This window comes from Labrus mixtus, chromosome 10 (assembly GCF_963584025.1).
Source record: "Labrus mixtus chromosome 10, fLabMix1.1, whole genome shotgun sequence".
Lineage (NCBI taxonomy): Eukaryota > Metazoa > Chordata > Actinopteri > Labriformes > Labridae > Labrus > Labrus mixtus.
Window position 1 is genome coordinate 5,395,165 of NC_083621.1, and position 25,269 is coordinate 5,420,433.

General features: G+C 42.5%; 1 protein-coding gene across 2 annotated transcripts in view; it reads right to left on the bottom strand.

The window, feature by feature from the left end:
* ankrd50 (ankyrin repeat domain 50) overlaps window positions 1-18,951 on the bottom strand; it is a 40,954-nt gene extending 22,003 nt beyond the window's left edge. For both annotated transcript variants that reach the window (XM_061047684.1, XM_061047683.1), the window contains exons 1-3: window positions 18,704-18,951; window positions 16,166-17,327; window positions 484-716 (exon numbers count right to left, since the gene is read on the bottom strand). In XM_061047684.1, the coding sequence (XP_060903667.1) occupies window positions 484-716; window positions 16,166-16,686 (754 nt within the window). In that variant the 5' untranslated portion in view covers window positions 16,687-17,327; window positions 18,704-18,951. The remainder of the gene's footprint in view (window positions 1-483; window positions 717-16,165; window positions 17,328-18,703) is intronic.
* Window positions 18,952-25,269: the final 6,318 nt, after the last annotated feature.

The following is a 25,269-nucleotide window of genomic DNA, read 5'->3' on the forward strand; positions in this document are numbered from 1 at the left end:
TTAAAAAACCAAACATGCTGATTTTATTTGACTTATTGGAGTACATGGGTGTTATTTCCTCATTTTCTTTCATCCGTTAACCTGCTCTGTATTTCATTTTCTTTCTCTGCCCCTCCAAGGTGAAAGCTTCCCGTGTTCTTTTGTAAATAATTTCAATTGAATTAATGTCATGTTACTTGAATATGAAAAAAATCTTTGGAAGAGCTAAATTGTTAAATATACTGCGAGCATCATACCCCCCCCCCCCATCTTTCTGAAAAGAAAGTGCTCCAATGTTTGAAAGGTTGAGGGAGGAGTCTTGCAATTATTTTGCTATTATGTGTAATTACTAATGTGTGAAGAATGCTTTTCCTAAATAAAAAAGAAGAATCATAAAAAAAAACAATAAAAAAAACATGAGTGACTCTTTAAATCATTTGGAGAAATTGGGTTAACTGAGAGAAGAAAGGGACCGACAGTGTGAGCCAAAGCTGGACAGATTACCTGTGAAGAGTTTAGTGATGGCCTTGTTCTGTCGCCGTGCCGAGCAGATCAGAAGCAGCCAGGGAGGCAGGAACTCGTGGTGACTGGCCAGGAGCTCAGCGATGGTCCTGGGGGAGCCGGGAGAGGACCTCTGCTCGCCCTCCCCCAGCTGACAGCCTTCATCGATGGAGTCCACCAGCAGGAAGAGAGACTGCTGAGGAGGCTTAACGCTCAGGAGAGGCAGGAGGACACATCTGAGGACACACAGAGAAGGAAAGGACACAACAGTTACCAAAGTCTCATCTTTCTGACTGATGTGATGAGTGAGAAGATTTGTGTTATGGAAACATTTTGGAGACCCAGAACTTCTCTGGAGGTTCAATATGTTGCACTGGTTGAGATCACCTCCATGTGGATATGAGAGTTTAACTTTATTTGTAAGTAGTAAACTTAATTTAATGGAGTATAATTTCTAAACCAAATTTGAAATTAACCATTTGAGGAAAAACACTTTTTGGTCTACAAATTAATCTAGATCATTTCAGGAGGAGTGCTCGAGGAGATTCTCCTGACCTGACTGTTCACATTATGCTCCTCACAGCTGGAGACTATCCCTGTCAGACGGGAGGGGGCGAGGTCTCCTAAGGTAAGACATGACTTAAAAAAAGCATGCAGGAAGTAGCGGACGAAGCAACAGAGTGCGCTTTACGACGCTATAATGAGAATATATGCCTTTATATCAACAGTACGTGTAGTTCAACGGAATGACAACATCAAAAAAGAGTGGAGAAAACAACACACTGACCAACATGAAAACCAATGTAGCTGCTTAATTATGTGCACAGAGAAATGTAGTAATAACAGTAAATAAACGTCACCCCCCCCCCTCCTATTGGCTCGAGGTGAATTCTTCAGAGAATATCCTGCTGCGTTCTCACAGCAGCTCACTCAGACTTGCTGCAGAAAAAATACTAGGGAGAAACTAGGCAGGAGAAACTCGGGGTGAAATCTGAACAAAAAATGTGTCTGTTTGCGTTCACATATGCAGCTCCTCCTGGAAATATCAGGAGTTTTTCAGGAGTTTTCTGAAAGTGTGAAAGCCCTGATATTTAGCCTTTTATAATTCAGCGAGCCTTTTTGCTCTCGAGCTAAAAGTTCAACGTTGAGATTCTCTAAACCAACCATCACTGTGAATATACATATATGTGTAGATATATATATTATTTAATTTAAATGATCAATCTATGCACACTTATTTATGTAAATACTGTAATTGACCCATCTATCACATAACTGCATTTTACTTATCATGTGACTTCAGCATCTTTTGCACTATTCACCACTGCACTGTTTCTTAATTTCTTATTATGTTTATTGTTGATATTTAATGTTGTACATGTACATAAGAGAGCACAGTTCACTGAAGTTAAATTCCTTGTGTGTGTAAGCATACCTGGCCAATAAATCTGATTCTGATTCTGAGATAAAAAATATGTATCATGAAATCTAAACATGCAAGTCGGACCACAGAAACACTCCCTGCAACTCAAATACTGATGCCTGAATATGAACCCTAATTAAACCCAGCCCCGTGGCACCCTGCGATATAAGAAAACATGATGTATAACATTCTGCATGAAGCATGACATCAATACTCAGCAGAGAGTGGATTAAATGCTACATTATCCTTTTATAGACTCCAAACTTTCAGAGAGACATGCAATCGACATGCTTCAGTACGTGTGTGTGTTACTTCCCACACGAGCCCTCGGTGAAGCGAGATGACTAACAAACACACGCGCCGTCCTGCAGAGTTCTGTTTGTGCTGTCAGGACCTTCGTTGCCACCAACAGGCGTGAGAGGTCTGTTTGGGAAAATGTCATCTCCCAAGACTCATTCAATTACTTCCAGCTCAACTACCCATGATAAAAGATCTGAGCACATCAGTGACATTTTAATCTGTGCGTAGGTTAATTAAACAATTCACAAAGGGTTGAACGATTCATTTAATTGACATGGAAACTTGACTCAAGAGTAAAACGCACCTTCAGGGCGTTTCAAGCTTCTTCACATGACACAAAATGTGCAGATAAAATCGGTCACCTTCCGGATGATGAGACTCTTCCGCTTCACTCTTCCCTAATGGAAGTGACATTGGTAGTAAGCTTTGTCGCTTTAATGAGACTTCCACTGGAATCTCGACAGCCTGTCACTAAGCCTGTGGCTGCAAAGCTATTCCCTTTCAAGCATTTACCATTTCAGCACAAGTTCATTATCCTTAAGCACATGGGAGCCAAAATGGCTGTTAGTGAAGGTCTGTGTGGTGTCAGTCCAAAGTACAAGGACATTCACAAGAGGGTTTTTTTTTATTTATTTTTTTACAATGACTTCCCCTTGGTTACTTTACTGCAAGTATTGACAGAAACCGTTATCCTGTTTGACTCTATTTCCCAAAGTGAAGGCATGTCACACAATTTGATAACATTTGATGCCAATGAGTTCCAGTTTTCTGGCCTGCAAATTGTTTCTTCTGACACTTTTTTTTTTTACCCTTTAAAAGACTTCTAACCCTGCTAATCATGTCTGGTGTAGGGCTCACTATCAGGGCTTCTGGAGTCTTTAACGGCTTTATATAAAAATGTTTGATCCAGCAGATGTCGCCCTTGAGCACCAGCATGAAACCAAAACAACTCGCGCTGCATTGTTGTGTTAGCATGCTAATGCTAGCGATCTTTATTACGCTCGTATCTTCACACTGCATGTAAATTCACCTGAAATGAGCGTGATCTAGAAACACAGTTAAGCAGTGAGTACAGTATGTTATTCTTCTTTTCTCTAGTCCCTCAATTAAACAACTTTTATACTCGAGGGGAGGAGTCAGCCGGCCGTCCTGGCGATGTAAACAAACTGAAGATAGGACTCTGAAAACATCACAGACAGTGGGACTCGGGTGTTACACCCATTGTAGACAGTCATGACTCACAGAGTTATTTTCAGAGGATATACTTGATTTCTACATTTAAGTGTGAAAAATCACATATAAAGACTTTAACATAAGCAATGGCTTCCATGTCATCCAAAAAAGGGATCACTGCAAATAATAACCCTTTATCACCTTATTGAAACACATTGTCTACAAGGCTCTCTAAATCAGATTATTATGTTTTCTACTTCCTGATTGTTTTTTTTTTATACATATTATGGCTTAAATAGTTCTGGCTCTAAAGGCAATCCTGACAACTGTCTTTGTTGTTTTATTACTCACACAACGTTTATGCTCCGTCATGATGTCGCTCTCAGCCTTTTCAGGAACACAGTTAATCACTCCATCAGAGGGGCTGCAGCACACAGAGAACCTGCAGCGCCATCTGGGAGCCTTGCCAAAAGGAATGTCCATCCACGGGGGGGGGGGGGGGGGTGACTGTGTGAGTGCGTGTGAATGGCTGTGTCCTAGGCCTGTGTTGCCTACTGAGACAATCAAATCCACAGTGACAGCAAGTGGCACAAACAAAAGAGTCATTCTTCTCTCACAATCCTGCTACTTTTCAGGCTGTCAAAGAGTCAAAAAGACAAGGACGGCAGACAAAGAAAAGTCCACTGGGATGCCGGAGCTCGAGAGAACACAGGCTCGGGGAAAAGCTGATTAACTAACCTGCAGCTTACCTGGGCCAAAAGAAATTAAAGCAACTCAGCGACATGTCGTTCAACTATTTTGTTTCTCGTTCAAGCTCTCAGCAGATGCCCGAGTTGATGCCAATTGCTATTTAAGACTTGAAAAAAGGGGAATGGGGGGGGGGGGGGGGGGGGGGATGTGAACAGCATCTAATGCACTCACCATCTGTTGTGTTGCGTGTTCAGGGAGGCAGCGGCCTCCACTCCCACAGTTATAGTGCAAAGTGAAGTTTTCAGTGTGACGTTTAGTGAAGATGTCGGGGCCGACGGGGCACCACCGGGCAGCGAGCCAGCTCCTTACAGATTCACACAGCTCACTTTTATAGAGGCGGCGCGGAGCCTGAAATCCATGCCTCATACCCCAAACACAAGACCACACTCCCACTCGTAAACACTGACCAGGACACGGCTATACGCATCAAGAAAAAAAAACCGGATGAAAAATGGTATCCCCGTCCAGCCTTGATTCTGCTCTACTAATGGAAGAAAGACCAACTGGTGCGCTGACTGAGCCCTCAGCTTAAAGTCTTTATATGTGATATTTCACACTTAAATATAATAGAAATCAAGTATCTCCTCTGAAAATAACTCTGTGAGTCCCACTGTCTGTGATGCTTTCAGAGTTTTCAGAGTCCTATCTTCAGTTTGTTTACATCGCCAGGACGGCCGGCTGACTCCTCCCCTCGTGTATAAAAGTTGTTTAATTGAGGGACTAGAGAAAAGAAGAATAACATACTGTACTCACTGCTTAACTGTGACAGATCAAGGGAGGCCTTTTTCATTAGAAAGAAACTCTTCATCTCTTCATTTAGCACCCCGTCAATTTGGGAGAAGCCTGCTCAGCGTCTTTTGCAAAGTCAGGAGAGCTCAGTGCCACGATGCTGAACGACAACCCGCTGACTCATGCACACCAGCTCACCCCGAGTGAAAGAGACAACCGGTCCTGCAGATGCTTCCCCTCGCACTTTCTTCTTTCGACTCCTACATTATGCATAAAGTTACTGCAATCATCTTGTTCAAAGCAATCACACTGATGAGGACAATAAGTTAGTCGAAGTGGGAGCTAAATGTTCAGGCTCAGACAGCTTTTTGTTACATCAGCCATATGCTCCCCCCCCAACACACTTAATCTGTCATCATCTCACTCCAGTTTTTCTCTGATTGAACATAAACTCCAAATCGTAAGCTTTGTTACAGTTTCTGTATCCATTGAAAAAAGCTTGGGGTTTTTTTTTATAGCTTTTAACAAATCAAGGCGTGGATGCAGAGCTGCTGTTAGGAAAGCTGCGGACAGACACATTTGCATAAATTTGTGCTGAGAGCCTTTCATTAGATGAATAACCCGCTGAGGATGTCAACCATGCGGCAGTAAATTAAGGATATTTCAATCATACAAAAATTGGCCATTATATTCGTTTGTTTCAAAACGACTGAGTGGAAAATCGGCCGACATTTTGAAAAATCCTTACAAAGCTTGAACAACTGTTTCCTGTCTAGATGCAGAAGAGCTTCAAACAACATCAAAAATTGTAAATATCTCCCCTAACGTGATGTCAGCCTATCAACAGGTTATATCTCAATAACTTTGCTGCAACGTCAGATATGTGCTACAGCAGGGGTGGGGCAACTGGTGGCCCGGGGGCCACATGCGGCCCCCATCAACCCTCAGCGTGGCCCTCAGGTCAATTTTTACACATCAATTAATTGGAAACCTGGCGAAAACATGACAAAATCTGCCATAAAATCATGAAAACCAGAAATATGTCCATAATAATATTTGATCACTGGCATATGTTGAGTTAAATTTTAAGAGATAATTGATTTGAATTGTTTTTGTATCCTACAATTTGGCCATCTGGCAGGGAGAATTAAATGAATGTGGCCCTTGCTGTGACCAAAGAGTCTCATCCCTGGGCTACAGGGTCCGCTGTAGTAAATGGAAAATTTGATTAGATTATCAAATTTGATCGTCTGTTTTCGGCCTCGTCGGTGACATAAGTGTCTTGGACTGCCGGCAAGTCTTTCCAAACTGTCTCAAACAGCAACTGTAACTTGAAGGATTGCTGTGAATGTTTTGGAGACGTTGATGGTACCAGCCGGTTAAGCCTACCGACTACTGATGATCCCTGGACTTTGTTTTAACTGATAGTGAGCTAAGATGCTAAACTACAAAAAGTGGACATGCAAAAGTAATCTGCATCTTTATCGTCAGTGTGCTGCAGAAACATTACGCTCAGAGCATGTCTGCAGACTGTTAGTTTCATTTGAGGAAATCAACATAAACATTCAAGATGTAGATCCTAGGGCTGGGAAAAATATTGAGTTTTTAAGATATATTGATATATTTTCAAACAAGATGTAGGGTAAGACAATATCGTTAATATGGATATAGTTTATGTTGCATTAAAATAATGTTACAGAGTTGCCAGTTCACCTTTTCTCATCTCACTGATGATGACTGTCTGTCCCTGTTAACCCTGCTCCTCCTCTCTCTCTCTCTCTTTTATTGTATTTAAGGAACATTTTTATTTTATAATATTACTTTTTAAATTCACAAACAGGTTTTTAATGTGTTTTCACTGTTAATAAAATACATATGGATATATATCGAGTATCGCCATTCAGCTAAACAATATCAAGATATGAGTTTTGGTCCATATCTTCCAACCCTAGTAGATCCTGAAAGTCATTTTTATAGACTGAAACCTTTAACAGAGATTCAACAAATATAGATATAAGTCAGCTAACACAGAGGACTTTTGAGCTTCTTACTGATACTCAGCTGTGTTTCTTTAATCTTAAAAAATTATTACTGGATTTAAAAAGCACTTGGCTCATCTCAGGCTTTTTTTTTTTTTTTAATGTATTCATCAAGTTCTCATTCAGCAGTTTGTCAAAGGGAAACATTAAAAACCCAAAGCAAGTGATGAGGCCGGCCAAAAAGAAATGAGAAAAAAGAAACTCTCGAGCATGTTCCACTTCAGGTCGCACCTCAGCCAAGTGCTGTCAAAAGCAGGTGTTTTCCACAAGGGGTCAACGGCCTTATAACTCAGCACTAAAAAAAAAAAAAAAACCCTCTGATCACCTTTCATCAAACTCAGCCTCAGATGCTCCAGTAAGTATTTCAAAAAGTGGCTCTTTGAAAACATGCTGGACAATGCAAGAATCTGATCTCAGCATAATGGCTTTGCACGATCGATTCTGTGCTGGATCATGTGCAGACAAATGCCCCCCCCACCCCGCCGTCTGAGAAAGTAAGTCCTGGAGAGGCTGCTGAGGAGCGTGTGAGGGACGAATCAGAGTGACTTACATAAAAACAAAACAAAAAGCAGCAGCTTCTATCAGAAATGAACACTGGTTCCATGTTTGCCCCCCCCCCCCCCCCCCCCCCGGGTCCTCACAAAGATGTCTGATGATCTTTTTATGTGAAGTCTTATGATGCACCACGGGTCATGGGACTGGTCACACACAGTGATCACACTGTTCGGGTGACGATCAACCCCTCCTGAGATCTAGCCCTCTCCCACCCTTACATCATTACATCATAGCAGGCTGTGGTCGTTACAGAGCTAGCTTCTTTCACAACTTCTCATTTGGAGTTTTTAATAGTTTTCTTTTTAAAATGCAAAGACTCTCTTCACGTCTTTCCCCGCTCTGATGCAGCCTGATGATGAGTGGACAGAGTGTAAACATACTGCACACTTCTTTTCTTGGCCAGCACACAACACCCCCTCCCCTCCTGAGATAACTAATCCAAATACCTGAGCTTCTTCCCAACCCCAGACGAGGTGTGCATTCCTGGCCAGCCATCCAATACTGTCAGAGAGGAATCTGAAATTTCATCCCTTTCAACCCCCTCTCCTCTCCTCCCCTCCCCTCCCTCCACATGAAAACACAACAGTCTGTCCACATGGGCAAAAAAAAAAAACTTCCAACACAAGAAGAACACACACGAGTTAATACAGAGAGGTGAAACTGTCCAGTGCAGACCAGGAAACAAAAAACTACTTCACCTCAACTAATGGAGTGTGAGCAGCCTGACACAAACAACATGAACGTCCTGGTGTTGAGAAAAAAACCTGTCGAGCATCAGAGAAGGATCTTTCATTTTTAACTCCTCCAAACATATTTCCTCAATCAGCCCCCTCAGATTTTTCTGTCTCTCGTCCTTGGTTCTCTGACTGGTTTGAAGAGGGCTGACTCACGGGGGGGGGGGGGGGATGTCACACATGCATGTCGTCCAATCACAGTTAAGGCAGTTTTCAAATCACAACGTGATGACAGCTGCGGAGGTTGTTTGCGTAAGTTAGCCAAACCACCGTCAATCAAATGTGATCCAACCGCACCCACACAGCTCTTACTGTGTGCACATAACGCCTTCAATTCACATGTCATTGTTGCTAATTTTGCGATGAATGAACAACAAGTTAACCTTCGTAATTCATCGAGTGATGATATCAAATATTAACTGTTTCCAGTCGGTCTCAAGTTTGAATTTTGCTTCTTTTTTTTGATAACTATATCGTATGTAATGACGTACTTTCCTGTATAGGTGAGGCAAAGGATGAAAGCTTTCTGCTGCACAAAGTAATAATGGTTCTAACTAACTAATTCAAAGAAGTCTTAAAGAACATTATCTATAGAGAAACTTTAGTCAGTACTGATAGGACTAGTGGGCCTTTTCTTTGTGTAACCATGTTCTGTCTTAGATGCTGTAAATCAGACGGAGCCTTTTGTGTTTGTCTGTTTCTTTTGGGTTTCTTGTTCATTTATTTGAATTGTCTATTATTTTGAGTTAGTGAAGAAATGTTGTGGAATGTTTGTGTAGTGTGAAAAGAATAATATATAATGTGAATTTGTAAAATGCATTGTCACAATATAAACTGCGGACCTGGGGATCCAAATAAAACAAACTATTCAAGTATGAATTTTAGATTAATGTGAAAAAGAATTTGGAGACCACGACCTCCTACTACCACTCTAGAGAGAGCTGTTTTCCAAAGTGGAAATGTTTTTATCTTACAGGAAGTGATTTCCATCAGATCAGTGAAACTATAGTTTAAAAAAGCATACTTATGATTTTTTTTTCTTACCACTGTAACTTTTGCTGCTTTGCCGGGTCTTTGTAACATAACAATGAGTAAGGTCTTTTACCTGCTTTTTGTAACGTAACAATGAGTAAGGTATTTTACCTGCTTTTTGTAACATAACAATGAGTAAGGTCTTTTACCTGCTTTATGTAACATAACAATGAGTAAGGTCTTTTACCTGCTTTATGTAACATAACAATGAGTAAGGTCTTTTACCTGCTTTTTGTAACATAACAATGAGTAAGGTCTTTTACCTGCTTTTTGTAACATACCAATGAGTAAGGTCTTTTACCTGCTTTTTGTAACATAACAATGAGTAAGGTCTTTTACCTGCTTTTTGTAACATACCAATGAGTAAGGTCTTTTACCTGCTTTATGTAACATAACAATGAGTAAGGTATTTTACCTGCTTTATATAACATAACAATGAGTAAGATCTTTTACCTGCTCTTTTGTAAAGTGTCTCGAGATAACACTTGTTATGAGTTGACGCTATACAAATAACAATTGATTGATTGATTGATTGATGCACGGTAAGGATTGCCTAGCGTGACTGCGCCCTTACAATAATCCGTCCTACAGTCTCTTCAAGTTGTTCCAGTGTTTATTCACGTCAGCATGCAGCTTCAAATGGTTGACTTGGTTTATCTCAACCTCTTCATATTTTAAAGAGTAAATGATTATTCCAAAATTACTTCAAATCAAGTTATTACAAGTGACTGCTTTGCCTTCATGAATGAGTCTAAACCTGCATGAACTCCGTCTTTATGACCTGCTATTAAAACAAGCCTGAGCACCATCATGTATGAGATTCATTTATTGTGTGGGACAACAACATGAACGAGTTATGTGTGCCCACACAGGCATGTAGGCACATCCACTGACACACAAACCCACACTTAAACACACACATACACACACACACACTATCCCCCGGTGGTGTGGAGACAAGAGGCAGCCCTCAAAAATGCTGAATCATCATTGCCGCCGCACCAGTGCTGCTGTTTCTCCTCATCTGCTCGACTGGGGTTGATGCGTCACACTGGGAGCCTTTTCTCTTTTTTAACTTTCTGAAACGTGGCCTTAATCTGCAGCGAGTTTTCCACAACCCTGCACCACATGAAAGGCACCATGGACAGCTTTCATTTAGCGTCCCTTAACCCCAATAAGCAGGGGGGGGGGGCCGATGTGCAACAGTCGAAAAGTCAACACAAAAAGAAACCACAACGCTCCCTGAGCAACTTCATAAAAATGTATGAACTCAACTCTGTCTCAAAATCAGACAAAGACAGGCAACAATACTATTTTCTAATAAATTCTCATTTTGAAGGGTTTCTTTATTTTTGTAACCATTACAACCATCTTCTTCTATTTCTGACTTTGCATCCAACCTTCATTTCTAAGAACCAATTACTGGAATCCACCTGTTGAGATGTACTTTAAACTTTGCTTTAGGATGTCACAGTCAAACAATATCAAAGTTTATTGTCGACCAAATGACTATAAATCACACTGTTATCCTCAATTATCCACAGTTATTTCAAATAAAACAGGCAACGTTTTAAAAATAAATGCTTGACTAAGCCAGAGAGATTTCAATGGGTTTTTTTAATTGGTCTTGCGCAAAAAAAACTGGAGCTTCAATTTCTACCACGGACAATCTGAGGAAAAAGAAACTCTGCCCAGAAACTTCCATGTCTTGTTCGCAAATTTAAAAACCCGCTCATTCATCATTTCTGAAGTCTGTGCCCTTTACAGAGAAAAAGAAAATGTGTCCAGCTGCAAGTCAAGTCTGACTTGAGCTTGGTGGCAAAGAGCCCCGACAACAGATCCACATAAGGTCAATGCTAAACTAAACCAAAGGGCCGCTTTGTCCCATGAGCAGAAGAAGAAGAAAAAAACCTGTTGCCTTTAGTTTGACCCACATATCTGGGTTAACTCCACCTTTTTTTGAAGTCAGCTTTCCAGGAAGGAGAAAGTGAGGCATGTTGGATTGCAGAAGCCTGACTGGTTGTTTAAAACGGACTAATTCATTCAATCCAGTCAAAACATGGCAGTGGCCTTTGATAAAGCTGAGGGACAGAGACTGATGAGGCCGAGGAATGTGCTCTTGGAAATAAAAAAAAATAAAAAAAGAGTTTCAAGACTCACAGCCTTCAGATAATATTTGGTGACACTGGATTTGTCCCAGACGAGCAGACGATGTACCACAGGTATCAAGTGTATCGTCTGGACAGGATGTCAGCTTGTACTGGCTGACATGGAGCAGAAAGAAAAGCAAAGTGAAAGGTGAGACTGTCTTTTATCTGGAGAGAACTGAGGCTTGTGTGACCTTAGCTGGCAGACAGATGCCCTGCTAATGGATCACATTACTTCAGTGACACCAGACAGTTCAAATGCATTCTTGTTCGTCTACAACAACATTCAGATTCAGATTCAGATTTTTTATTGTCCCACAAGGGGAAATTTGCATTGCAACAGGAGCACACAGAAGACAAGAAACACAAGGACACAGCAAAATATCAAACCAAATAAAAACAGCGCAATAAAATCAGTCAAGAGCCCCATACCAGCATGGAAACTCAAGTTATTAAAGTGCAAAGGGGAGGTGTGCAAAGGTGCAAAAAAGAGCAACAAATAGCTAATTGTTGTTTAACAAATTAATTGCACTTGGTAAAAATGAGACCTGGAGTCTTCCTCACAGGAGCTCTAAAACGACGACCTGAGGGTCAAAGGTCAAACTCACTGTGAAGTGATGGGATCACAAGTATGGCCCTAGCTTTCCTCAGGACCTGCTGATTATACAAGGTCAAAAGCCCAACATAACAATAATTATATTAAAAGTTGATATCAAAGATACAACTCTCTCTAATGGTGCACTCACACTAGGCAATCCGTACCATGCCTAAGTACGCTTCATCACTAAACTCCAGTTAGTTTGAATAATGTGAGTGCTCCAGTCCCACACTTCCTCAGCACCTGGTACTTTTGGAAGAGATGTGCTACAGTTGCTCATGTGCCGAGCACAAGCACGGGAACACAGCGTGGACATGATGTATAAATCGATCCCCGCCTTGCATTATAAAAAAAAACCCAGTAGGGTGGTATCAGACCAAAACTTTAAACCATCATTATAGACAACTTTAGAGCTCTACAAAAAAGTAGACACAATCAAAGAGGAAACAAAAAAGAAAATTAGAATTTAGTTGTGAGAGAATTACAAAACTCTGCTTCAATACAGGGGTGCAAACTCATCAGTGATGAAAAGGGTGACATGGATCCAAACCCCCTAGGGGGGCCCGGGGGCATGCTCCCCCGGAGAAGATTTCTTTTTTTAAATATCAGCTTTAAAATGTTAATTTACAGACAATTTTTGCATTCAGACCGACTAAAGAAGCAGTGCAAACAATAAGAAAAACACAATTGCGTGTCGATATCAGCAAGAAGCATGACAGCTTGCGTCGCAGATTTAACCCCCCCCTCCAAAATGTTTTATTGCAGATCTAAATGAATCACACAAATTACCTATTTAAGTTTGCACCCCTGTAATAATATTCAACATCACATCTGTTTGGCTGCGGACTGAGGGGGTGGCGGTGGGAGCAGCCATGATGTCATAGCACAGAGTGGACGTTAAAGCCTCGTCTGGACCAGTTTCAATGTGCTAACACAGGACTGATGATTACTATCAACAAACAGACTTGTTTGTCTTTGACCAGGCCAAAGAATTTAACGGGGCCTCTTGCATTCACTCACTGAGTAACGTTTAAAACAGCAGCGAGGGGGGGGGGGGGGGGGGGCAGGTTTGTGTTTAACAAGACCCTTAATGAAACTTGTACAACATTTATTGATTGAAGCCTGATTTTGTTAATTCAAAACAAAGTATGCACCGCACAGTGAGTTTTATACCTGATGTAAACTTGAGGTCATATTGTTGGATGTTTTCCACCCTCCATTTCTCGCTCTCTTTTGATTTTTTTTTTTTTTATGTCGCTTCCCGATATAGTCAACAATCTCGTCTTCCCGGAGCCAGATAGCATCTTGAACAGCAGTGGAGCCGCTCAGATTATTTGTGTGCAACAGAGAACGCTTTTACACCTGAGATGGTGATAAGGAAATTCACCCGAGTGCTTATTTGGCCCACAAACAAAACCAGCCATCGATGATACGCTCTTGTGCCTTTTGTTGTCCGTAGATTTAGTGGCCTAAAAGGTTTCATGTGCTGCGGAATATTTGCTCCATGAAGCGAGGCTGAGAAAATGTGAATGTCTACGGGGGGGAATAAGCAACATCCACAGCCTGACACAGAGCAGAGCTGAAGTGAGGAGTCTGTCCCACGCTGGGTTCAGCCTCTGCTTCTGGCCCTACGATATAACCTGCATTTTTTATCTGAGAGGGTCAAACTGAAGTCAGAGTCATCTGCATGATTACGAGCAGATGACAACAGGAGAGCTCACTTCCTTCTTGGGAGCGAGCGTGTTAAAAAAAAAAAAAACAGAATGGCATGGGGTTGAGCTGTTGACTCTGGTGAGCGTTTAAAAAAATGATTTACCTCGCTGAACGTTTGACCTACTTCTTCTTCCACTCTGAGTGTGTGACGTCGAGATGGTGCAACAAGCATCACCAGATGGCCAGACAAGAAGAAGTTTGTGTGAGTGTGTGTGTGTGTGTGTGTGTGTGTGTGTTCAGCACTGCATTCCAGCTTGTGTTGCATACACTGCCCTGACCTATACCGTGTAGACAAGTCGTGCAAGTTACCCACATACACATACACACAGAGCAGCTCTCTTTAAAAGCCCCAGCCTACAACAACAGTCCATCTTGATCGCGTTACATGCCCGGGCACGGCGCTGGAACCCCGACAAGCCTACTGTACTTCAGTTTCAGGTGTGTGCACTTCATCTTTTTCTGCAGCGCACTCACTCGGGGTCAGTCAGTCAGTGAGTCAGTCAATCACAGTTCAAGGCTCTCTCCCTCTCGAGTCTCCGGCCACCTGAGCTCGGCTGCGACTTAAAAATATCTGACCTTTTCTTGAATCACAAGCCAAGCAGGGACAGTCCCACCCCGGCATGCCACACCGGGGGGGGGGGGGGGGGGGGGGGGAACCAACAAACCCCATGACATAAAATAAAGTAGAGAGGCTGCTGAGGCGGAGCTATGCGGTGAGTGTGAGCAGTCAAAAAAAAGGGGGGGAGGGGGAGGGGTGCATCAGGGTCAGGAGGTGGAGAGAGAAGAGAATGGACGGGGGAGGGGCTGGGTTTTGCATTTTTTACAATGTGCGGCTAAGCAAATTCCTGGATTTCAGGCGTTTACCTGGGCCTGCCGCAGAGGACTGGACGCAGACAAACGTTCATGTTTTTGATTCAGGGGACACGTGACAGATATGCAAATAAAGAAATGTGCTTTTTTTTTTCCTTTTCCAACAAAATGATAATGGATATTTAACTCCATGCAGGGTTGAGAAGGTGTGTTGTCAGAGCAGAATATGCAAGATGCTAGTTTGGATCGACAACAGGTCCAAAATGCAAAAGATATTAGTTGATAGTAGGTGTGTAGTGCATCATTTTTTATTATCTTTGTATTAAATGATTCTGAAGATCCTTTTGCGAGTCTAACAAATGGTTAAAAAAAACACTGACAAAAATACCAACAACAATTTCCCAGATGTCTTCCAATTTGCTTATTTTATGAAACCCACTGATCAAAACCTCTGAAAGGCTCATGTACAAAATGACAAAAAATGACCAATTCCTGACTTTAAAGGCTTTATAACAACTCACGCTGCATTGTTGTGTTAGCATGCTAATGCTAGCGATCTTTATTATGCTCCTATCTTCTACAATTCTACAATTCACTTAGCAGACGCTTTTATCCAAAGCGACGTACATCAGAGAGTAAGAACAACACAAGCAAGGATCTAGAAAAAAGGGAACAATGTCAGTAAGAGCAAACGATCAGCTTTGAGTCTGATTGGACACACAGGTGCTGACAGGAAGTGACCAGAGGCAAAGCACAACATTGAGGGCAGTTCTTGAGAGCTCTAATCAGTATAGAAACCATCTTATAAGTCGTCGTTATCAAACAAAAACCATCGTCATTACCATCATCATCATCAATAATATGGAGACCATCATCATTAAGTTAGTAGGTATTCATGAAAGAGCTGGGTCTTTAGCTTTTTCTTAAAGGTGCAGAGGGACTCTGCAGATCACATGGAGTTTGGAAGTATCTTCACACTGCATGTAAATTTACCTGAAATGAGCGTGATCTAGAAACACAGTTAAGCAGTGAGTACAGTATGTTATTCTTCTTTTCTCTAGTCCCTCAATTAAACAACTTTTATACACGAGGGGAGGAGTCGGCCGGCCGTCCTGGCGATGTAAACAAACTGAAGATAGGACTCTGAAAACTCTGAAAACATCACAGACAGTGGGACTCGGGTGTTACACCCATTGTGGACAGTCATGACTCACAGAGTTATTTTCAGAGGATATACTTGATTTATATTATATTTAAGTGTGAAATATCACATAGAAAGACTTTAAGAGCCTTAAAACAAAAAATATTTTGACATCTTTGCTTGAAAAATCAATTATCATTGTCAAACTATGTGCTGACAAATTCCCCAGATCAATTCTTTGTTGCAACTTCAACTTCATTAATAGTGATGTGAATCTGAGAAAAGCAGCAAATCTCCACAATTAAAAAAAAAACGCTTCAGCATTTTACTGGAAAAAATGAAGTAATTACACTTTCCTTTAATTCACTTCTCATCAGCAATAACCTCATTGATTCCTCACTTCATGCAGTTGAGAGTAAGAGCAGGACAGAGGGTCCAGAGGGGCGTGTGTGCGTGTGTGCGTGTGTGTGTGTGTGTGTGTGTGTGTGTGTGTGTGTGTGTGTGTGTGTGTGTGTGTGTGTGTGTGTGTGTTCATCTGTACCTCTTGAACGCCTCCGTGGGGTTCCTCTCGCACTCCCCCGGCTGCAGAGCGCTCTGCACGGCCGGGTCGCAGAGCACCTTCTCCTCGTACCCGGCCAGCAGCCCGCCGCGGCAGATCTGAGCCACCAGGCCTCGGACGAACCCGCCGACGCACAGCGTGTCCGAGTCGTCCGCCCGGCAGAAGTGGTACGCCAGGCCCTGCTGCTGCAGACCCCGCTGCGTCCCCTGCGCCGACGTGGGCCACAGCAGCTCCGTGCACAGCGCCGTTTTCCCGCTCCCCGGACCGCCCACCAACAACACGCCCCAAGAGCCGCCGCCGCCCGACTTCGAGGACCCCGTCCCCGTCAAGGTGCCCGGGTTCGACGCTGCCCCGCCGCCGGGCGCCTGCGGGGGCTGCTTACTGGGAGTGCTGGTCACTCCGCTGAGGTTGCTGGTTTTCTCCTGGAGGCAGTGCTGGATCTTGTGAAAGACCCACTCCCGGCAGTAGAAGCGCTTCCCCTGCAGCAAACTGGTTTGTGCCATTTTTTAAATATAGTGCTGCTGCTCCTCCTCTTCATAGGGGTCCCTTCATCCCCACCCTCATATTTTCAACTCCAACAAAACATAAATCCGAACATCCATTTTTTCCCCCCCGTCTCAGAAAGCAGGTCGCAGTCTCTCTCTTTCCCGCCCTCCTGTGTTGACGTTTGGAAGAAGAAGAATGCAACTTGAGTGAGAGCAGAGAAGAGAAGCAGATGGCAGGAAAAAGCAGCTGAGCTCGTCGGTGCGTTTCAGAATATCTAGGTCAACAAAAAAAAAAAAAAAAAAAAAGGGGGAAATCAAAAATCGAGACTTAGATTTTCCACCAACTTCTTCCACCGCTTCCCCACTGGTTGAACTGAGTGCTCCTTGTTATGATGAGGAGTGTGTTGCCTTAGCATGGCGCTGGGCATGGCAGGGGCACCCGGCTCTTGAGTGCGTCCGCTGGCAAACTCCAGAGCCACCGCCGCTCGATGCAATTAGCCATGGGAGCTGCTGATATATTTCCGCTGATGCATTTCAAAATGCTACCGGGGGTGACCGAAGCGCGTTTCCATTACATTAACGCAGAGGAGGAGGAGGAGGCATGCCAGTTACCAGAGTCAGTTTCTCCAATAACATGCAGAAACTCTCTGGCTCTGGACCTGGAAAAAAAAAAAAGAAGACAGAAACAAGGGCTGGATTAGGACACATTTAAAAACTCAACTTCATGCTACTGCAAGGATAACAAGCTACAGTCCTGGACCTGCAACAGTTTGCAACTATACTTGTTATAATGCAAGATACTGTTGTGGATATTTTCCAACCTGCAGACTATTCCTGCAGTGTGTCAAAGGTGTGCATGTTGATTTTTTTTTCTGTGCTTTTATCCTCCACATCACCGCCTGCTTGCCCTGCAACTAAATTCTTGGCAGGGGTTCGTCCAGTTTCTCTAGTCTATCCACTGATCCCCCCCCCCCCCCCCCCTTCCTCTTCCTTCCTATGTGGCTTTAAATCCCAAAACAGTCCACATCCGTCCTGAACTGTGGGGGTGGGAAAGTCCAAATGGGAGCACCTCTCTCTTTTCCTACATGTACAGGGGGGGGGGGTCCTTTAACGTGGGGTGGAAGTGGTAACCCTACAAGTGGGGGAGAACAGCTTCAGCTTTTGCAGGGTGACAGAAATCCTACATGAGTTGAGAAAAGCCTGCGATTAGGAATAATGATGATAATTATGACTGATCTTTAAAAAAAAAAAAAAAAAGGGAGGAAACTGCATAAAATGATGCTCTCGCTTGTAGTAATTGTGTTTTTTTTTTGGCCAAATGCAGCTTTTATTTTGCCCTTCATCACTGCTTAATACGAGTGCTTCTCTATAATGGAGCAAATGGCAATATTACCCAGCCTCTCCAGCCAAGAAAACACACACACACACACACACACACACACACACACACACACACACACACACACACACACACACACACACACACACACACACACACACACAGACAGACAGACACTCTCACACCGAGTCTTGCTGGCTACTTTGTAACGCTGCCAAATAACAACACGAGCAGAGATACATTTCCACCTTTCTGTTTTTTCTAAGGCTGCCTCCAACACAACAATGCTTTTTTTTAAAAACATGTGAAGTCTATCAATGGTGTGTGTGTGTGTGTGTTCTGAGGCGGAAGAAGACTAATAATCTATCAGAGCAAAAGCGACACCGATTGACTCCAGTGACTGAAAAGGCAGCACAAGTCTTTTGTATGTGGCACAGCCAGACAAACCTCACCCATTTCACGTACAATTTTACACCTACTGGGGGGGGGGGGGCGGTTTGCTTTAAGACCCCGGTCCAGACCAGCTAACAGTTGCATGCATTGAGGAAGGAAAAACTACACCTACATAAATGAAGCCGTTTCGCGTTATTGCAAGGCAACACGAAACTGTCCTGAAACTTCAATTTAGCCAATTGGAGCGTTTCTACAGTTTCAAATGTCTCACATCCCCGAACGGTTCCCCCTCTCCCCCCTCACCTCTTTTTTGATTCCTCTTGTTTGTTTTTTTTTGGGGGGGGGGGGGTGTGGGGGTTGATTTCTGCCGTCCGTAGTCAACACCCTTTCTGTCCGCGTTAAAAGAACCTCCACATAAACCAGTCGTCCGTTTCCTCCGCTTCACTGAAGTCCGTGTTTGTGCGTTTGAGCGACGTTCATGTCGTTTCTTTGAATCTCTCTTTTCCGTCGGTGTCGGCTCCTCCTGCTGCCCGACACAGCTCCACAGTGAGCCAGCCCGACTGACTCTCCGCCTCCAAACACACTCTACATTTCTCACCACTGCATGCAGAGCACACACACATTAACGAGCCGCGCAAGGCCTTATGGGACATGTAGTTTTAATTCCCCATTTGTCAGCCATTATTGAAATTAAACGAGGCGGTCTAATATTTGGCAATTGTTAAGTTTATTTCAATGTATTTATATATTTTTTAAATGCCGATATAGCATGCTCTATTTTCAGAATAGTTTTTATTTTTGTAGTTCTTTTGTAACTCAGCCTGTAGGCTACTTCGTGTTTCAAGGCAAATTTTGTACCTTCAATCAATCAATCAAACTTTATTTATACAGCACCTTTCAGACAAATTAAATCGCAGTTCAAAGTGCTTTACAAGAGTGCAGAAAAGTTATTGACAAAAAAAAGTAGTTTATAAAATCATTGAGAAACTAATGCACACCAATAAGAATTTAAAAAATATGTAGTAAAGTGAAAAAATAAAATACGACACATAAGAGAAACAAGATATTAAAATGAATACATAGGAGAAAAATATTTGAAATTATAGTGGGATAAAAAAGACAATACAATAATGTGAAGATTTGAATTGATATAAAGCACTATACAAAAGCCAGACTGAATAAATGAGTTTTAAGACTGCATTTAAAAATCTCAATATTTGTATTTAATATACCTTGTCTTTCTTGGACCTGATTTTCTAACAATCCTAATTTTTCATGCCATATTCTTTTCAGCATTAAAAAAGCACCTATAAATATTTAAAACAAATTCATTATAGCCTATAGGCTAACAAGAAATGTAATACAAAATTCAAGAAAATATAAAATCATAACAATACATTAAAATATAAAGAATAAGTGTAGGATGTAGCTTATATTTTTCAATAACCGCACTTTTATTAAATGTGTGATTATTTTTTTAAAGAACACCCCCACTGAAAACTTGGCACATTTATGCCATTTCTTCTCTTTTTTCAACCGTGGCTGTTTCAATATCTAAGAAACTAAATGAATTATCTAACTTTGAAATATTGCCTCCTTAAAAAGAGTAGCTGCATGACAGGGAAGTATATTGTTTAAACTATTTTGCACTCCTTGACATTTTTAGTCTGTTTTCCCGTTCAGAAAAGAATAAAAGACCCAAGACAATTACGAAAACAACAACAGTGGTTGCGGTCTGTCTTTAAATATTATTTGAAAGCAGTTGTTCTCTGGGCCTTGGGAAGTATACACAGTGGTTAGATTGAAAAGGTTTACCGACTGCCCAAAGTTTGTAAGAAGATATTCAAACCTAAGATGTAAGAATAGTTTTTCCAAAGTGATGACTGTCAAACAGTGTAGTAGTGAAATTATTGTGCACTGAAAACACAGAAAAATAAACCTGCTTCGTTTTAAAAAGGAACAGATTTGATGTTAAGCTTCAAATTTCTATTTTTCCTGCAGCTGGTGCTTTTTGAAAAATCCTTATTTCACTCTTGCTCAGGGGTATCTTTGTGTCTGTTTGCCCTTTTCGGTTTTCTGTTGAACATAGGTACAGCATACTTCATGTTCTTTTTTTCTAACAAAATAACATCTATTTGCAAAGAGGACCTTCAACAACCTTAAAGCTTGAAAGACACTTCCAGAAAAATAGTCCCCCCAACGATCTGCCGGCACAGACTCACACGTATGTGACAGGGAACATTTAAATTATAGTGTTGTTCCCGGGGCTCTCTGGAGTATTTTTTGAGTTGACTGAAATGTGGAATATAATTAATAACTATGTCAATAATGTTTGTTTCTCTCTGCCCTCGTCCCTGCACAGTCTCAACAAACATATTGATTAAAAAGCCATTGAAAGCAGCATCAAAACAACTGCTAGTGACTTTAAATAATGTTGGAAATGTGTAAACTTTACATATGAGCATGGTCAAAATCCAACCCCTGATAATTGACTCTGTATGTTGCTAATGGCTCAAATCTGTGGTTTGTTTGCACACACACACACACACACACACACACACAGAGGCATATTCTAAAATACACCGCCCACAAATACACACAAGTTGTGTCTGCCAGCATTAAAGAAGTGGATGCAAATGATGACATTTTATTTCACGCTTTCTCATCCGTTTGAATTCATAAAAACTCTTGAATCAAATGCTTGCTATGTTGCTTTGATAGTAACTCTGGAAAATGTGTTTTCGGTGATGCCATGAGTTGCAATAGTTTCATGTTTAAAACATCTCGTCGACTCGTTTTTCTTATTTTTTTTTGGCATTCTGCACAAGACGCTTCATTTTAAGGGCATCCTGCGTATTTCAAAAAACTGCCCCCAAGTTTGCTGATGAATGGGATCAGACAGAGCTGCAGATTGATAAGGCGCCGTCGGACAGCTGAGCGATCGTGTACTCAACAGGATTGCTTTATGGAAAGTTATCATTTCTGTTCAGTCACAGGGCTGACCACATCATTTTCTAATGACTTATGTCATTCACGTTGGAGCCGTATCTTTATAGATCTGCTGGACTGTAAGGAATGAAGCATTAATTAGATATGAAAGAAACATGCAGGGTTGTTTCTGCTATGGTCCAACTGTTATCTGTGATGTGTTACAAACATTACAGCTGACGCACCGGATGTGTGTCATTGTTAGTGAGTACAAGGCCGGTGTTTGTCCAGGTATTAAGCTTTACTTCTAGGTCTAGACCTGTGAAGGCTGTTTCGTCATGAGCCGGGGATCCGGCCGAAGATTTCTGCCTTTTAATAAGGCAGTTTTTTCTTACCACTGTAACTTTTGCTGCTTTGCTAAATTGCTCATGATGGATAGGCCGGATCTTTGTAATATAGCAATAAGTAAGGTCTTTTACCTGCTTTTTGTAATGATAACAGACAAAGAGTAAGGACTTTTACCTGCTCTTCGTAACATAACAATAAGTAAGGTCTTTTTACCTGCTTTTTGTAAAGTGTCTCGAGATAACACTTGTTATGAGTTGACGCTATACAAATAAAAATTGATTGAATTGATTGATTGACTTCTGACAATCATTTAAAGAGATTGGAGGAAAAGAGGAGAGGTAGGAAGCGAGGAGAGGGAGGACGTGAGGAGAGGATGGAAAAGAGGAGAGGTAGGAAGCGAGGAGAGGGAGGACGAGAGGAGAGGTAGGACGAGGGAAGAGAGGGAGGACGAGGTGAGAGAGGGAGGACGAGAGGAGAGGGAGGACGAGAGGAGAGAGGGAGGACGAGAGGAGAGGGAGGACGAGAGGACGAGGGGAGAGAGGGAGGACAAGAGGAGAGGGAGGACGAGAGGACGAGGGGAGAGAGGGAGGACGAGGTGAGAGAGGGAGGACGAGAGGAGAGGGAGGACGAGAGGACGAGGGGAGAGAGGGAGGACAAGAGGAGAGGGAGGACGAGAGGAGAGAGGGAGGACGAAGGGAGAGGGAGGACGAGGGGAGAGAGGGAGGACGAGAGGAGAGGGAGGACGAGGGGAGAGGGAGGATGAGGGGAGAGGGAGGACGAGGGGAGAGAGGGAGGATGATGGGAGAGAGGGAGGACGAGAGGAGAGGGAGGACGAGGGGAGAGGGAGGACGAGGGGAGAGAGGGAGGACGAGGGGAGAGGGAGGACGAGGGGAGAAGATGCAGTTTTCAGCCTGATAATAAGGTCTTATAGTCAGTGTTTGAACTCTGCATTCTCCAGTCCATAGATGTAGTTCTTTTTTTTTTATTTTGGGAAATAAAAATAAAATAAATAATCAATGGCGTTTGTTGTCTTATAAACTAATCCATGTTATATCCTTCTCTCAGTTGTGTTGCATCAAACAATCAAACAAAACTGAGTTGTGTGATTTAGAAGTGAAATTCTGTGAAATTGTCAAACTCTGTTGCATATATTTAAGCAACACAATAGTGCGAGTGAGTGAGCTGTAGCAGAAACTTCTTTTCCCCTCTCCTTCCAGCAGTGATCGCACATGGGGGGCTTGCAGGTTGATGTGTTTTGATCTGACTCAAAGCTGCTGATCTTACAACTTATTTATCGCCGTCTGAAGAATCACTTCAGGGACGTCTTCTTTGAGGCGAAGCTGCACCTGCAGGTTGTAATAACCGACAAAGGCTGATGCTGTCTGTGCTCTGGTGGAGATATTTACAGTCTGAGCTGGAGTCTCTCTTGTGTTTAGTGCTGCCCTCTGTGTTTGGGGTTAGGGTTTAATTGAGCTTAACGGTAAGTAATTGTTAGGGGTCATAAGGTTATGGGTTGGGGTTATGGCTGAGGTTTAGTTCAGGTTAATAAGTTCAGATATACACAAATGAATATAGAAACAGATGGTGACACACACTGGACAAAGACTCATAAAGATTAAAGTAGTATATGCCAACCCTGCTTCTAGAAATTATGCCCTGCTCCTATAATCTGCAGGAAGGATTTCTCCTCGCGTTCCTGTTGTTCACACTTTCTTGCCGCAGAGCAGGTCGTGCATGAATGAGGACGGTGGCGGTTGTCGGGAAGACACAGTCCAACGGGGTGGCTAGGCGTCAGGTGGTGGGTTTAACTGAAAAGCATAATCTTCCCTTCAGATGAACCAAAGTAGGGTTGTTGTTTTTCTGTTAAAGCTAAACAATCCACAGGATTCTTGATACAATCTGGTGACATGGTCTCCACTTAACCATCTCACTGTGACGCAACCAAAGTCACTCAAAACCAAGCTGAGTCTATAATAATAATAATAATAATGATAATAATAATAATGATAATAATAACTTTATTTATATAGCACCTTTTAAAAACACAGGTTTACAAAGTGCTTTGACAAAACAGCAAAAACAAGAACAAACTAAACCAAACACAGAAGAACATAAACAACAGCAAGAACATAACAAATGTAAAATACTCAAAATAATTAAATACAATTCAACAGAAAAGAACCCAAAGTGCACGATACCCAACAGACATATATAACCCGACCATCACAAGAACCATCATAAGAACCCAGGCAACACAAGAACCCAACAACACGAGCTGAGACCAAGAGGACCAAAGATTTAAAAAGATGTAAGAAACTAAAAGAGCTCAAAGCAAATAAAAAAATAACAGCAATAAGAAGGTAAGAGCAGTAAAAGAAATAGAAACAAGTCTAAATGTATTACAGACGTTCCCAAACATATTTGTGAAATGTACTTCCAGGGCAATCGGGGTTGTACCAGAAAAATTCTACAAAAACATGAGAGGTGGTCAAAACCTTCCGCTGCAGCCACATTTAGAGAGTGAGCCAAAGTGTCTGACTGAGAGGTGTGATGATGTTGTTTGATGGAGCAGAATGACTGTAGATTGACTCAGTGAGAAGTATGACTGTGACTTACTCATCTGGCATGTCATGTAGGGGTTTGCAGAAAGGAAAGAAGAGGAGGACTCTTGTAGAATGACAGTGTCGGTATAGCATGAAATGAAAAAAATCTAGCTGTCAAAACTTTTCATTTATAGGTTATCTTTCTAAAAATACAGTTGTATGGGCTGTTTGTGCAAACTGCTCGTTATTGTTCATGTGTTGTTCTACCACCGACTCTCGAGGGTCGGTGTGTACTTACCTTTACGTGCATAACTGACCTACTTGTTTTTAACTAAGGCAATCAGTCCATCCATCCATCATCTTATCCCAATACGAGGTACTGGAGCCGATTCCAGCTGTCATTGGGCGGGAGGTGGGGTACATCTGATCGCTAGGCCATCAGCTGACGGATAGAGACAGACTAACATTCACACTCCCATTTACATTTATTTGCATGTTCTCCCCGTGCCAGTGTTAATCTTCACACCATTTTCTAATTTAGTCATAGTCATAGTCCCCTGATGAAAATGTCCTTTATATTTAGTCAGATATTAGTCCTTTCTTATTGATTTAATTTAGTCAATTAGTCACTGACTAAAATTGCACATCATTTTTAGTTGACGACAATAGAAGATATTTAAGTCAACAAAATCAGACGCGAGCTTTTATTTTGATTATCAGAGGCTCCAGGGGGCAGGGCTTCACAGACCTGCAGGAGAGAGGCTCCGGGGGGCGGGGCTTCACAGACCTGCAGGAGAGAGGCTCCAGGGGGCGGGGCTTCACGGACCTGCAGGAGAGAGGCTCCAGGGGGCGGGGCTTCACAGACCTGCAGGAGAGAGGCTCCAGGGGGCGGGGCTTCACGGACCTGCAGGAGAGAGGCTCCAGGGGGCGGGGCTTCACAGACCTGCAGGAGAGAGGTTCCAGGGGGCGGGGCTTCACGGACCTGCAGGAGAGAGGTTCCAGGGGGCGGGGCTTCACAGACCTGCAGGAGAGAGGCTCCGGGGGGCGGGG